The sequence below is a fragment of the Mercenaria mercenaria genome, chromosome 11 (genome assembly GCF_021730395.1).
Source record: "Mercenaria mercenaria strain notata chromosome 11, MADL_Memer_1, whole genome shotgun sequence".
Taxonomy (NCBI): Eukaryota; Metazoa; Mollusca; class Bivalvia; order Venerida; family Veneridae; genus Mercenaria; species Mercenaria mercenaria.
In genome coordinates, this window is record NC_069371.1 from 61,556,670 (window position 1) to 61,573,074 (window position 16,405).

General features: G+C 36.7%; 2 protein-coding genes across 2 annotated transcripts; both read left to right on the forward strand.

Annotated features, from left to right (window-relative positions):
* The first annotated feature begins 5,012 nt into the window (after positions 1 to 5,012).
* On the forward strand, positions 5,013 to 15,076 carry LOC123532270 (sulfotransferase 4A1-like). The gene is made up of 6 exons (XM_053517537.1): positions 5,013 to 5,238; positions 5,643 to 5,771; positions 6,175 to 6,272; positions 8,139 to 8,268; positions 9,339 to 10,850; positions 13,012 to 15,076. Exons 1-5 carry the CDS (start codon positions 5,085 to 5,087, stop codon positions 9,455 to 9,457), a joined length of 630 nt encoding a protein of 209 aa, XP_053373512.1. The 5' UTR covers positions 5,013 to 5,084; the 3' UTR covers positions 9,458 to 10,850; positions 13,012 to 15,076.
* On the forward strand, positions 10,628 to 13,118 carry LOC128546793 (sulfotransferase 1B1-like). The gene is made up of 2 exons (XM_053518138.1): positions 10,628 to 10,850; positions 13,012 to 13,118. Exons 1-2 carry the CDS (start codon positions 10,628 to 10,630, stop codon positions 13,116 to 13,118), a joined length of 330 nt encoding a protein of 109 aa, XP_053374113.1.
* Positions 15,077 to 16,405: the final 1,329 nt, after the last annotated feature.

The following is a 16,405-nucleotide window of genomic DNA, read 5'->3' on the forward strand; positions in this document are numbered from 1 at the left end:
CATATGAAAGAGACTTGATCTTGCACGTTAAGCAAACAAATGTCACAAGAGCTATTCGCTTTACCGCCGGCGTCGGCGTCGTGTGTAGACATCTTGTTAACGATTCTCAGCAAGCTCCTATATACATGTATCTCAGTTATTACTCATCATAACTGCATGAATGAACTTCACGCATGCCTATATGATAACACCAACTGAATGACATCGGTTCCGTAACCCTTTCCAATCATTTTGAATGACATAGGTTCCATAACTCGTACTGTCATTTTGACGCCGAAACTATCCCCCTTTCTATACTAACTCTTGCCATCATTTCCTTGAAATTATGTCACTATAGGGAGTTAGCCTTTTTTCAACAAAAATTTGTTTGCGATTGTCTACAATTAATTTGTCAGTAATAGCTACATATCATAATTTAGTGCACCCTCATCTCTTGAAAAGTTGTTTCTTGTATTTGGTAATTGTATTTCTCAGTTATTCGTTAGATATGTTTTCGTTCGCTTCGCCCGCAAAACATTATATCGGTAATATTGACAACTGCATCAAATTTAGAGACCGGGTGTCAGTGAATGTGCTGAAGTGATGATTCTAAAATTTACAAAATTTTATAGATGACATTGAATCAAATACTTATGTTCCCGTAGACGTGATATCACCATTTCAGGTATAGATGCTAACTATTTTTCGAGATCGTATCCCCTCCCCTACCCCGACAATATCTTCGGTCTGCTCCTTGTTCAGAATAGAACAAAATAAAATTAGTTCCAGGTTATGAATTGAACACGATCTTATTCTTTTCCATGCATAACTAATCTTACAGAGTTGGGATATGCTAAAGATAAAGCATATACTCAGTTCCAAAAGGAAGTGTGCACTTTTTAAGTTTAAATATTTCAAAAAATTCCCCGACGTTTTTGTTTCATTTTTTCATACACTAACTCTCAGGTATAACTCAAAATCTAAAATGCACACCAATTTGTTTACGAACTGATTTAAATTTTGGTACCAAACATTATAAGTTTTCATGAAAATAACCGAGAAAAAATAACAGAAAACTAAGTGCAGACTTTCTTTTGGAACTGAGTGTATGTAATGTATACAGTCACGTTCTTTTCTTACCGTAAAGATACGTACATCTTAATTTCAATAATATTTTTAAATAATAAAAAGAATATTTCTTTAAGCCTTTAGGATGTAGTTATTATCTTATCCAAAATCGTGAGATTGATAAAGGTTTCGCATTTAAATATTTCTTCATACCCCGTCATTTCTTCCCTGTGGAACGCTTGTTTTGTCCTGTCTGTACAGAATACTGATGTTTTTCGTAACCTACCATCGGCTGTCGCTTAAATATCAAAACGCTTTGGTTGTTGAATAGGATGACAGGATGGTACGACGGTAGAATACTAGTAAAGCGATATTAGAATGGTATGGTAGCGATTGTCGGATGATATATTGCTATCCTGTTATCCTACTGTCACAATCTAGCCATCTTTCTACCCTACCATCTTACTGTCCTACTATTCTAATATCATACCATCGTACTGTCCTACTATTCTACAATCCAACCATCTTACTATTCTACTGTCCTACTATTCTACCGTCCTACTATCCTACCATGGACTTCCGTCCTTTTCTTCCCGCGTTATAATATTAATTGACCATTGCCCTTCTTCTAGAGTGTGGGTTTGTAGTCAGTTGATAGATTGCGTAAAATGTACAACTTTGTACAGAAGAATGCCGTTCGGAGCCTATAACCCACAGATCCTATGTAGTGAAATGTGACACCGCTTAGTACATATCCCATCATCGCTATCCTGCTAGCCTACCATAGCCATCTTATAGTCGCAATCCTATTACCCCACCATCATACTATTTTACCATCGCCATTCGACCACCACGCTTTGATAGTTAGGCGACTGGCGATGGTAGGATATGAACAACGTCTGTCTGTTGCGAATTATTACGAATGGTGTGCAGATATTGCAGAGTATCACCCCTATAAGAGCGTTCCTTCGTTTGAAGAGCGCCACCACACCAAAAATTAACGCCCAAAATTAACAAAAGATTTTCATAGTTGTCATTTTGGCATCCACGCCAGATTTTGCCGTATCGGCATGCTTATTTGTCGTTCTGGCATGTTTGCACCCCGCGGACACGCCAACGCGCCGACATACAAAATTCAAAATGTCGTCTGGCGCCCCCGGTGGTGGTTTCTCTTAATTTACTCACCGGGATAACACGTACACTAGGTACCGCTCGAACTACAATAAAAGCATCTATAATTTGGAGGTTTCGGAGTATAGGAACTGTAGCTAAATGAACAAAGATAGGATGCTCATAAAAAATAGGCAATTTCGCTTTATAAGCGAAACAGGAAGGAGAAAGCTAAGTGAAATTACGAATGTTTTAAACAAGATATTGACATAATTATGCTGTTATGGGTATCATTGGCAGATAATAAAGAAGCGGATCAGAATCCAGGAGGTCAACAGGAAAATCGTGTGAACTGACGTTCTAAACAACAGACTTAGAGTATTTGATATTCTGTGATGAATGTAACATTGATACTGGACCTGAAAATCGAGAATTCTTTGGAGAAAGGTTGGTGAAGACTGGTTACCATCTTGTCTCGTTATCTCACTACCCCACTCATCTCCAAATTTAATCTAAGAACACGAAATGCCCTCTACCCCCGCCCCCCTCGATGCATTCAGTAATTGCACAAGGAACAGAAATTATTTGGTCGTTGTGCACTGGACATTTGACGTACTGACCTAAAATCAATAATTATGGGTCATATACCAGTCATAGGTGAACACCGTTTCAAATGTGGTCTTAGATCAAAGCATTCTCTAGTTACCTACTGACCTCAAAATCAATAGGGGTCATCTGCTGGTCATGATCAACCTCCCTATTAAGTTTCGTGATCCTATGCCCAACCGTTCTCAAATTATCGTCCGGAAACGGTTTAACTGCTCCGGGTCATTGTGACCTTGACCTTTGTCCTACTGATGTTAATATTAGTAGGTGTCATCTGCTGGTCATGATAAACCTCCCTTTTAAGTTTCGTGATCCTAGGCCCGAGCATTCTCAAGTTGTCCGTAAACGGTTTAACTGATCCGGGTCACATTGACCTTTTACCTATTGACTTCAAAATCAATAGGGGTCATCTGCTGGTCATGATCAACCTCCCTATTAAGTTTATTGATCCTATGCCCAAGCGTTCTCAAGTTATCGTCCGGAAACGGTTTTACTGTTCCGGGTCATTGTGACCTTGACCTTTGTCTTACTGACTTCAAAATTAATAGGGATCCTTTGCTGGTCATGATAAACCTCCCTATTAAGTTTCGTGATGCTATGCCTAAGCGTTCTCAAGTTATCGTCTGTAAACGGTTTTACTGTTCAGGGTCACTTTGACCTTGACCTTTGACCTACTGACCTCAAAATCAATAAGGATTATCAGCTGGTCATGACCAACCGTGATCCTAGGCCCAAGCGTTCTGAAGTTATCGTCCGAAAATAGTTTAACTGTTCTGGGTCACTGTGACCTTGACCTTTAACCTAATGACATCAAAATCAAAAGTAGTCATTTGCTGATCAAGTCAACCTTCTTATGAAGTTTCGTGATCCTAGGTTCAAGCGTTCTCAAGTTGTCGTCCGGAAACGGTTCCAGGTCACTGTGACCTTGATCTTTGACCTACTGACCTCAAAATTAATAAGGGTCATCTGCTGGTCATGATCAAACTCCATATTTAGTTTCGTGATCTTAGACCGAAGTGTTCTAAAGTTATCGTCCAGTAACGGTTTAAAAGTTCCGGGTCACTGTGACCTCGATCTTTGACCTACTGAACTCAAAATCAATAGGAGTCATCTGCTGATCATGATCAGCCTCTCTATCAAGTTTCGTGATCCTAGACCCAAGCGCTCCCAAGTTATCGCCCGGCAACAGTTTAACATTGTGACCTTGACAGTTGGCCTACTGACCTCAGAATTAATAGGGGTCATTTGCTGGTCATGGCCAACCTCCTTATCAACTTTCATGATCCTAGACCCAAGCGCTCTTGAGTTTACATCCGAAAAGCGTTTAACTGTTCCGGGTCACTGTGACCTTGACATTTGGCCTACTGACCTCAGAATTAATAGGGGTCATTTGCTGATCATGGCCAACCTCCTTATCAACTTTCACGATCATAGGCCCAATCGTTCTTGAAGAATCATCCGGAAACGGATTGGTCTACGGACGGACCAACCGACCGACCAACCAACCGACATACCGGCATCTACAAAACAATATACCCCTCCTTCTTCGAAGGGGGGCACAATAATCTGGGGATGTATTAATTATAACGAGGTTGGTACAATAACATTGCTTGGTTGAAGACTTGAATGAAGTATAAGTTCACAGAACGAAATGGCAGAAATCAGCCACCATATTTATCAGTTAAAATAAGGTATAACCTTGACACAAAAATATCGGTAGTGTATATACGCTATGCAACTTCAACCGTGCATTTAAAGTTCACTCGTGTTTTAGTATACTATCTAATATACAAATGCACTGGATAAATACACGTTGAATTCATACATTAGTATTTCAACCGTATTCTGGAAAATATTTAAAAAATCCGTTGATTTGTCATAAAGAAAAAACAAACTAAAACAGCATGTACATGCCTTGCCATTTTGATGAGCGTGCAGCATGTTTTGCTTTTCAGCTGGAATTGAGGTTTAAGACGATGACGCCCATGAAAGTTTTATTATCAAAGAAGCTACATACAAGAACTTTTAAGATGAATAGTTAAAGCATTCTTCTAATATGTAAGTTTGGTAATTGATATTTTATTTGATACAGTTTTATAATAAGCTGGCTAACAAGACAAGACTATTAGCATTCCTTTCAAAGATGTTTTTGCTCTAATTCTCTCTCATTTTGACAATGGTATTTATGTGCACTTTCCTTCCTGATAACCTTTATCCTAAACCTTGGACTGTATGCAGTGCGCTAAAGCTTATCGTATTTACTCGAGTGGGACTGTTGAAGTAGCCCGTTCTATTTAAATATAAAATATAATACATAAGAAATGGCGAAGGAAATTGAAAATGCAAATAAACCAAAAATACAGATGGTTAGAAAGAGATATAAGGGGATTTTAATGATGGAAAATGAGATTGAGGAGATTGAAAAGATGGACACAAAAGATGATGATATCTGGGTCTGTTCGTACCCAAGATCAGGTTTGTAAAATGTTTTGTAATAAGATAGCGTAAACTTAAGTTTACCATGAAAGCATCAGTTTTCGTGGATGACTACTTTTCGTGGTTAGATCAGTCCACGAAATTATACCCTAAAGAAAAAGCAAAGTTCCAATTCATTTTGTCTTCGATATTTGAAATCTAAGAAATCTCTTCGAATTTTTTATCAAGAAATTTTATGATTTTACAGTAATCTTGTTTAACTTCATACACTGCCGAATAAGACGTTAAAAACTAACTAACAGGTAGTTCAGTATCTTTGGCGGATTAAAATTTTATCTTTTGATTCTAAGCGATTATAAATGTACATGTTCGTGAAGTTTTTTTCTTTGCAATAGTTTTGTAGTTCCATAAGATGATGGTAATGAATCTTCATTCCTCTATAGGGACAACGCTTACACAAGAGATGGTGTATTTGGTTCAGACGTTAGACTTCAAGACCGCTAACAGTGTCCAGCTGGATCAACGATTTCCTATAATCGACCTTAAGGATGATAGATACCCGTATTACAAAGGTAAAGTACGAATACGTCTGTTGGAGAGACTGAGATTTCAACACTGTAAAAAAACTAAAATTTAAGTCTTTTACTAATCATTCATGATCATGTATATATGAAATTGTCAAATGAACAGATTTAACCACGTGCTTATTAATTTAGAGAGAAACAAACTAATTTGAGACACTATATATAAACACTAAGATTAGAGATTTTAACATTCTTAAATCGCGATACTTTAAAATTTAGGCATATTTTCCGATATAAATATATGTCTTATCTTGCAGAAGTCGATGATAAAAATACCAACTAGTGTACTTCAAAACTGTACAAAGTTCAAAATTTAATGATTATTCCGTTACAACATCAAATGGAATAAAAAGCCCATAATGAATATTTCTTTTTAATTGGGTAAATATAGGTATTAAAGGCATTGAACAAATGGAATCTCCTCGAATGATCAAAACACATTTTCATCATTTTCTGCTACCAGAACAACTACAGAAAGGAAAGGGAAGGGTAACGTACCATATATTCTTCTTCAGAAGTATGAACATCTTGACAATAGATTTGACCAACATACTCCCTGTAAGATATGAAAGACTATCATATTTATTCCTGTTCAGAAGTACACGGCAAACATACTCCAAAAAACAGGGAGTTGATCAAATATGATAGTCTTTCATATCTTACAGGGAGTATGTTGGTCAAATTTATTGTCAAAAAGTATGAAAGACTACATAATCCATATTCCTCTTCCAAAATACATGACCAACATACTCCCTGTAAGGTATGAAAGACTAAAATAATCGATATTCCTCTTCCGAAATGCATGGCCTACATACTCCCTGTAAGGTAAGAAAGAGTAGCATAATCGAAGTTCCTCTTCCGAAATGCATGGCCTAAACTCTCCCTGTAAGGTAAGAAAGAGTAGCTTAATCGAAGTTCCTTTTCCGAAATGCATGGCCTACATACTTCCTGTAAGGCAAAAAAAAAGTAGCATGATCGATATTCCTCGTCCGAAATGCATGGCCTAAATACTCCCTGTGAGGTATGCAGAAAAACTAGCATAATCGATATTCCTCTACCGAAATGCATGACTAACATACTGCCTGTGACGTAAGAAAGACTAACAGAATCGATATTCCTCTTCCGAAATACATGACCAACATACTTCCTGTAAGGTATAAAAGACTAACATAATCAATATTCCACTTCCGAAATGCATGGCTTACATACTACCTGTAAGGTAAGAAAGAGTGACATAACCGATATTCCTTTTTCGAAATGTTATAGCCTACGAACACCCTGTAAGGTTAGAAAGAGTAGCATATTAATCGATATTCCTCTACCGAAATGCATGGACAAAAATACTCCCTGTAAGGCAAACAAGAGTAACATAATTGATATTTCTCTTTCGAAATGCATGGCTTACATGCAAAATGGAGTAACATAATCGATATTCCTCTTTCGAAATGCATGGCTAACATACTCCCTGTAAGGCAAAACGAGTAACATAATCGATATTCCTCTTTGGGAATGCATGGCTTACATACTCCCTGTAAAGTAAGAAAGAGTAACTTTATCGATATTCCTCTTTCGAAATGCATGGCTTACATACTCTTTGTAAGGCAAAAAGGAGTAACATAAACAATATTCCACTCCCGAAATGCATAGCCTACATACTCCCTGTAAGACAAAAAGGAGTAACGTAATCGATATTCCTCTTCCGAAATACATGACCAACATACTCCCTATAAGATATGAAAGACTAACATAATCAACCACTTCCAAAATACATAGCCTACATACTACCTGTAAAATATGATAAAAGAGTAGCATAACCGGTATGCCTCTTCCGAAATACTTGACCAACACACCCCTTTTAAGTAAAAAAAAAAAGAGTCCTCTTACGAAATACATGACCAGCTCACTCCCTGTAAGGTATGAAATAGTAACGTAATCAAAATTCCTCTTCCGGTATACATGTCATGTGTATACTCATTTGACTAACACGCTCCCTCTATGGCCTACTAAATAGGCCAGATTTGTAGCAACTTAAAGGCCTTCTTATCGATCAAAACAAAATTCTAAGATATTCGTCTTTTTTTTTCAAATCGAAACAATCTTAATATTATAGTATACAATAATTTACTGCACCGAAGTTTGTTCATGAACGTGTACAATAGACCGTTATTTTAAGTCCGCTATTACTTTTTAGCAGCAATATATATTTCCAAAGGCTCGTCTAAAAGATCCTTCTGAATAGCAGTTCTTTAAGTGCCGTTTGTTTTCCATAAAAAGTGCACGGAGTTATATTAATACCGGTTCCTTGGAATAGAAGCCTTTAGTCACCAGTACTTTGTATTATATTTTGTGTTGCAGATAATTTATATTGCTAGGAATCCGAAGGATGTTGTGACGTCATTTTTTCGCCTCATGCAATGGGGAAACGAACTGGTTGAAGGAGACAAAACATTCGATCTTTTTGTTGATGGATTTATCAAAGGAACTGGTAAGTATGCTTTTTTAAACGTAAATAACCGCATGTATCACATGACTCCAAATTTGTTACAGGATGATGTTTATTCCATGTGTACGTTATTTGCTGGATTTACACATGCTTGAAAAAAATAGTTATTCTAATCCCAAGTAAACATATTTCCACTTCGAATTTTTATTTTTTAATAAGTCTGCTTTTCGCATCTATTAGTGTTCAAACTTGTATGGTTCGTTAAAAAATGAAAAAAAAAAGTATTCGCCACTTTTCGAATATCTAACCACTAACAATTTCGCCACTGACGCAGTGCTGAAAGACGCGCATAAATACAAAAATGACAAAAGGGGTTCACCGGTGTATTCGTGAACATCTCTGACAACTAAACAAATCAAATTATTTGAATGAATATATATGAAAATTATTATAAAACGTTCATATAATTGGTAATGACTCCTGTTAATGGTTGCAACAGCCACTAACTGCGGTTTAACAACATTCTACAAGTTTGTCAGCTAAGTATGTGACACTGTCACGTTAGAAAAGGGATTCATTGCATTCCCAAAAATACCAGGCTGCCGGCACATCCCTCGTTTAGCTATCCATATTTTACACATAGCAGTAGTTTGTAAAAGATATGTGATTCTAAATTGTGTCAGCTTGTACCTGAACTCACCTGTGAACTTACTCCATGATAGTCCGAGGCCATTTTATGACCTTTCCGTTTGATGTGAATGTAAGGCGAAGAAATAAATTTATATAGTTACTTTTACCACGTCATACTTTGTTTACGCTCCTTCAACTAAGATAACTTAAATTCGGACGGGAGTCCCATGTATGGGTATTGTATACCTGTTGCAAAGAACCGGAGAAGCTTCTGGAACAGCATCGTCATCTGTATCCCACTGTCCTCAAATAAAACTACTGATGGTGTTTTGGACGAGTTGCCAGTATGGGTTACCGTTACTGCGATCACAGATTCAGTGCCTGCGTACTGCATCTGTTATATTGTTTTGTATTCAGTCAGCGGCATGTTTTAATCCCTCCAATTTTATTATCACTATTTATTACTTTTTTTACATGATTAGAACTTCTTTGTCCCTGGACGAGACATGTGTTGGGATACTGGGAAAAACGGAATGACAGCAATGTTTTGTTTCTGAAATATGAAGAAGAAGTGAGGGTAATGCATCGTTTGCCTTTTTAGCTATTGTGATCACTCACTATCCGTCCGTCCGTCTGCCTGTCTGTCGTCAGTCCGTCTATACTTTTCTTCAAACGACATCTCTTCTGAAACTGTCTAATGGGAAGTTGATGAAACTTGGTCTTGATGTTCCTTGCATAGTCCTCTACCAAAGTTGTTCAACGAATTCCATTACATGTAGAATTCTGGTTGCCATAGCAACCAAAAAGAAAACCTTTAACAATATTTTTCTCCAAAACCGCAAACGCCGGAGCTTAGATTTTTGCCTTGTAGCATTTACTACTGTGGTCGTCTACCAAAATTGTTTAAACCACCCCCCTGGGTTCAAAACTGGCATGTGTTTTACATAAACGTATATAGAAGAAAAACTTTAAAAGTCATTTTCTCTAAACTTGCAAGGCCTAGAACTTAGATATTTCGGACTTGAAGCATTGTGTAGTGGCCCTCTGCCAAGTCTGTTCAAGGTATGACCCTAGGGTCAAAATTGGCCTCGCCTCGGGGTTCATTTTTACATAGGCTTACATAAGAATTTTTTTTAAAAATCTTGTTCTCTAAAACTATAAGACCCAGAACATAGATATTTTGCTTGTAGCATTGTGTAGTGGTCCCCTACCAAGTCTGTACAAATCATGCCCCTGGGATTAAAACTGGTCCCACCCCGGGTTTTACTTGTTTTACATACACTTATATGGGGGAAAAAAGTTTTAAAATCTTCTCTTAAACGGCAAGGTCTAGAACTTAGCTATTTTGCTTGTAGCATTGTGGTCCTCTGCTAAGCTTGTTCAAATCATGCATATGCGGTCAAATTGACCCCTATCCTCAAGGCCTGAAAGTAAGATATTTGGCATATAGAATTGTTTAGATGTCCTCTGTCAAGAAACCAAATATGAGTTTGCGTCAGGGAAGCGATTTAGGCCCACCATGGACCTCTCGTTTATTTATTTCTGTAACAATACTTATATTTAACATTCCTGACTATCTAAAAATCTACGCATGAAATTCAAATTCGTTGCCATCCGTCATGCATGTACTTTATTATGGGATTCATTACATAATAACAAAACGTTAGATATTCCGATGACAAAATTTGTTAAATTGAAATAGCAGCTATGTTCCGAAACAAACACCTTTTTGTACACGCGAATTGTATCGAAATAGAGGTATTGTATGTGTATGTTAGTATCTGCTAATTTTTATACTTTAAGGACAAGCCTAGCTGCTGCTATTAGACGTATCGCAGACTTTCTAGGACGTAAACTTACGGAGGATGATGTTGCCAGAATAGCTGACCACTGCCACGTGGACAATATGCGAAATAATCCTACAGTGAATGGACTTTACTGGACTGAGTTTAAAAAAATGAACTTCGAATGTGAGGGGCGCTTCATTAACAAAGGTATTTTCCACGGCGTAGTTCCATGCCGGCGATTCTCACGCCGCCGCGTTATCACATGCGTGTGATAATCACGCGACACGACACTGTAGTCACATGCCTACACTTAGGAACAAAATTATAATTATAACTGTCGTTTGTGGAAAACGTTCATAGTGTTTCAAAGACACACTGTAAAAAACACATTGCCATTAAAGTGTGTTTGGCTTCACCTGCACATAAATATTCTGGTCTAGCTACTTCCCGAATGATTTTAGCGCGGTTTAACTTTCATTTACTTACCCGGTTATAGCTTTAACAAAAAAGAACTTTTTTAATTCATTTTACTTCATGTTTAATTAACTGTTCAGTAACTTTGTCTCATTTCCCTTATATATGTACCTAACATGAAAGTAGAATAGGTCGCAAACAGCACTAATTTTCACTGTTTTTCGCACCGTTTTGTGCTTTTTCAATTTTACGAAACGTTTCTTTGTATTTTCCATAGACTTCTCGATAACATACACGCGTGTACGTACTTCAAATTTTTTATCGAAATACGTATACTGTTGTTTCTTTGTGATCTTTTTTTTTTTTCGGCGACGCCGTCTAAATTCGTTTTCGTTACCTATGCCACGTGACTTCAGTTTGCAAATCAAACTACTTGACAACGCATTAAAGATAATTTATCAAAATGGAAGATTTGTGCAATACTCTGCCTGATTGGACGAGAGTGTCAATTTCTTTCACTCTGTTGATTGTGCTACGCTGAGTGAAATGTAGACAAAGCGTTTATCCTAAACGACGCTGTTCACAGTTTTAAAGCTAACTTTGGCTCAGTATATTTAGCAAGAATATTGATATATCTCAAAATGATAAGCAAGTTTAATAAATATGATAAAAACCTGTTCAAATACAAACATATATCAAATTAAAGAAAGAGCTGAATACGGTCTGCGTATCACATGAATAAGGGTGTGATAAGAGTCTTTTATGTAGAGAAGTGCTTTTTAAAAGATTTTCCTTGTTACAATTGTCGTCTATATATGAAAAGGTTTCTTGCTTTTGTGACTTATTCAGATTGCATATTAAAGTGAGTACTTGTTTGCTTTGATATATTTGTTATAAATTATTTAACTGATTTATTATATATGAATATTTTTCTTTAGTATGGTATGCAAATATTGAACTCAGTTGAAATCTGTTTTATTATATATATGCTATATAATGACTGAATCTCATTACACTGAAATGAAGCTACGCTGCATACAGTTTATCTATGTGATATGACTACGGTCAAACTTGCTTATGAAACAGAAATATTGAAATAAGTACAATTGTATGTTTTGCTTGACCTTCACTTTTTTATAGGTGTGACGTCATTGTCCAAAGATTCATGAATAGCGAATATGCATTTGTTAAAGCGGGATCAGTTGGCCTATTTTAGAAATAAATAAAAATAATAAATAAAAAATCCTTTAATTGATTTTTTCTCATGTATTCTAATCAAACTTGATTTGTAGCATCTTTATTAGGCCCGAAGCCAACTTTGTTCAGCTGGGACATTTAACCCCTTTTAGGGGCTGCTAGAGCTAAAACTAGAAATGCCTTTATACAGCGTCTCATGAACAGCTTGGTGGATCTTTGTCATACTTGGTCTGGAGCATCATTATAAGGTCCTCTTCCAAATTTATTTATAACAGGAACATGGGCCCTATTTGGGACCACTATAGCTAAAAGTAGATATGCTTTTCTTCGCATTAACCACTAAAATGTAATGGATTTTTATCAAACTCGATGTGTAACAATATCGTAAGGTCTCCTGCTATTTTGTTACAAATGGGGATAGGGACCGGACCAATTTAGCTAAAAATATAAACACGTTTAATGACCTCTTCTCATGAACCGCTTCATGAATCTTCATCAAACTACTGCTGTAATTATTTGTCTAAGGATAAACGAAACAAAATTGCAGCCCTACGAAACCTTTGCGAAAAATTAAAAGAGAACCATTTAAATTGTTGAAGTGCGGTGTTTAGTTTTGAAATTTGAAAAATGTTAGATGAAAGATGAATGTTAGATGAAAAATTCATAAACTTCTTTCCTTATTACAATTCGCCGACCATCATTTTAAAAGATATTTCTTGTTTTGGTATATTAATCCTCTACATTTTTACTGTTTCAGGTGTTCCTGGTACATGGCGGGAGGTTCTAAAGCCGGAACAAAGTTCCAAAATCGATGAAATGATCCGTGAAGTAGCAAAATCAGGACTAATTATTGAACAAACGTAGGACTGAAACTTCTTTAACATCATCTTCGAAACAGCTGATTTGTTTTAATACTATTTAGCAGTTATACATGGAACAACATAAAGACAAATTTGGTGCAATTGTAAACAGAGGCGAAGAAAGATGGTCCGTTATTTTAATTTTTTTTAATATACACGGAAAACATAGTTTAACTGCAAATTTGAATAACTTTACACATTATTACCTTCACCTTTAATTGTTTTGCCTTTGCGACCAGTGCAGACGAAGATCAGCCTACACATCCTTGCAGGCTGATAATGGTCTGCACTGTTCGCTATTACTGCCCAGATTGAACAATGGACCAGTCCATTATAGAAATTTAGCAGGGTAAAGGTTAAAATTCATAATACTCAAGATTCATTTTGCTTTCCAGTTTGTAAAAATTATATTTACTAATCGAAACTTGTAACGTGCTCTTGATATTTTTTGCAATATATATATCATGCTACATGTACATTGTAGTACATTTATGAAATTTATCGCACTTTTAGAAAAATAACATACTGAAATTTCAACAAAATCGGGCTATGTTTTGATGTCATATAATTAATTTCAAGACTTCTACTCATTTTTAAAAAGTCTCGAAGACTTACCTGAATGTTTCGCTTTTTTAAAACGTGTAAGGATTTTGAGTGGTAGATATTAAATAATTTATATTGTATGACAAATATGGACTCACATTTATTTTTTTCTAAGATACGACAGGCTAAAGATGTCATTTAGCACGTCTAAGCAGCCCAGGTCAACAGTATGTGGGGTGTTTGCAATTACAATGCCCTGGTCAACGACTGGATTGACCTTTTTTTCTGTAAATCTACAACATTACGTTTTCAACATTATGTTGATGCATCATGGTTGTAAACTTTTTCTCTGATCTCGACGCACACGTCACAGTCAGGCTTCAAACAAGGCCATTCCAATCAAAATGCTCTAGTAAAACTTATAGAGAAATGGTTTTTAGATATAGATAGTGCGGAAATAAATAGTTCTTTATTCCTTGATAGAAGAAAGATCTTTGGTCCAGCTGACCATAAATAATAAAAGTGTATATTTTCGAAGAAAATAACTTGAATCTCGGATCCGATATTACGGGTTCTGTATACTTCTGCACATTTTGATATTTTATTTGAATACGCAAATTTGTGTATTTGTCACATGTCATGTATGATAATTATGTCATTTAATGTTACGTCCGTTTAACGTTACGTAAATTCCGTTGTTTATCTTAATTAAAAAAGGCATATCGCCGAAATGTCGATAGAATAAACTGTAAAATTATCTTGTTGATGTAGATCATTTGTTTATCTAGAAATTCTTATAAAAATAAAATGCTATCTGAGAAACAGTTCATTATTTATCAACGAAAGGGTTTAGCTTGGAGTTGCAAATCATGAAACTTTACATTTACAAGTCTACTCGGGGGTTCCTCCAGGTTATAGGGCATATATATTTCTTACTATTAGGTTTGACTAGCCACTTTCCAACAAGAATGATTGATGACATAACAATATACACTTAGGATAAATATAATACATTTGTCAAAACAAATTTACAAAATAATGCAAAGTATTTCCGTATATAATATAGTGAGTATAATAATGGCGATACTAACAGGACCAAATTTGTTTTCCTATATACAAAAAAGGCCCGAGTCATGTGTTCTTGTCATTGTAATTTGATTCCTTCACATCTGAACCCCAAACAACGATTTTATGCAACGACAATTCACTGTTTAGGATAAATTGTTTTCTTTATTAATGTAGGAAATCGTCAGCCAGGTACTGCACAAAAATTACAAAAACACCAATTATCAATCTAAGATGATCCTGATAAATCAGTGCATCAGTGCTTTACGAAAATCAACACTGCTCAAAATGGTAGCTGTATATCACCTCTTTTTGACGTTGTCTGTATTGTATAGGGCGGTACATCTGCCTACAAAATATATAGAATATCTAAGCTTCTAAAAGTGTTTTTGTTGTTGTTTTTTTGCTGGATTTAACGTCGCAATCGACGCAATTATAGGTCGCATGGCGACTTTCCAGGTTTGATGGTGGAGGAAGACCCAAGGTGCCCCTCCGTGCATTATTTCATCGCGGGCGGGCACCTGGGTAGAACCACCGACCTTCCGTAAGCCAGCTGAATGGCGTCTTCACATGAAGAATTCAACACCCCGAGTGAGGCTCGAACACACGTCGATGAGGGGCAAGTAATTCAAAGTTAGCGACTTAACTACTCGGCCACGAAGGCCCCCTAAAAAAGAGCTACTACGGTAATCCTCGAAGCCCTCATAGAACTTGGCTGACTGCCAATAACTGGTGGGATGGCTATCAATAACTAAACGAATGGGCCTATCACACTTGTATACCAACACATTATAACTTGACACTGCTGCATTAGCAAAACAGATGATTGAGAGTAAAGGTCAAATAGCTTAAGTTCGGGTCCAGTCAATATCTTCTTAACCACTGGGAAGTTTTTCATAAAACTAGCATCGAGACGACAAATCAAGGTCACTAGATCCAAGGTCAAGGTCACACTTGGATGTCAGTGATCAAATAGCTTAAATTCTTGTCCACTCAGTATTTTGTAAAATGCCATGAAGATATTCATACAAGAAGCATCAATTAATTACCTCATTAAGACGACTTGTAAAGCCAACAACTTTGGTAACTAGATCAAAGGTTAAAGGTTAACTAAGTGTCCGCTCCATAGCACATAAATTGAAAATCCTTTTTATCTATTTTTATAGCTCTTTGACTTAGTGTAGATCCATTATTTATTTATTTTGTTGGGCTTAACGTCGCACCGACACAATTACAGGTCATATGGCGACGTTCCAGCTTTGATGGTGGAGGAAGAACCCAGGTAGATCTACCACTCCGTGCATTATTTCATCGCGAGCGGGCACCTGGGTAGAACCACGGTGACCCACCTTCCGTAAGCCAGACAGATGGCTTCCTCACATGTAGAATTCAACGCCCCGAGTTAATCGAACTAATCCGACGTATACAGTTTGTTTTATATTGTGACAGTAAGCTACGCCCCGAGCGAGACGCGAACTCCCTTTGACTTGGTGTATTAAGTAACACTATTCATTTGGAACTCTGAATTGACACATCCAGAGCCTGATCTTATGCCTTGTGTGCTCGAATTCACGACCCCTCGTTTCGTAGTCAGACAGTGTTAGGCCTTCCACCATATCACTACAGACGATGTTACAGTCTGCTCTCCATTTATGCACATGATAGGTGCAGAATTACCTCCCT

Bases quoted from the DNA above. Each gene is read 5' to 3' on its own strand.
- LOC128546793 (XM_053518138.1), top strand. From the start codon at position 10,628: ATGTTAGTATCTGCTAATTTTTATACTTTAAGGACAAGCCTAGCTGCT. The intron at 10,851-13,011 runs GTATTTTCCACG...TTACTGTTTCAG, and splicing joins GGGGCGCTTCATTAACAAAG to GTGTTCCTGGTACATGGCGG.
- LOC123532270 (XM_053517537.1), top strand. From the start codon at position 5,085: ATGGCGAAGGAAATTGAAAATGCAAATAAACCAAAAATACAGATGGTT. The intron at 5,239-5,642 runs GTTTGTAAAATG...ATTCCTCTATAG, and splicing joins CTGTTCGTACCCAAGATCAG to GGACAACGCTTACACAAGAG. The intron at 8,269-9,338 runs GTAAGTATGCTT...TTACATGATTAG, and splicing joins TGGATTTATCAAAGGAACTG to AACTTCTTTGTCCCTGGACG.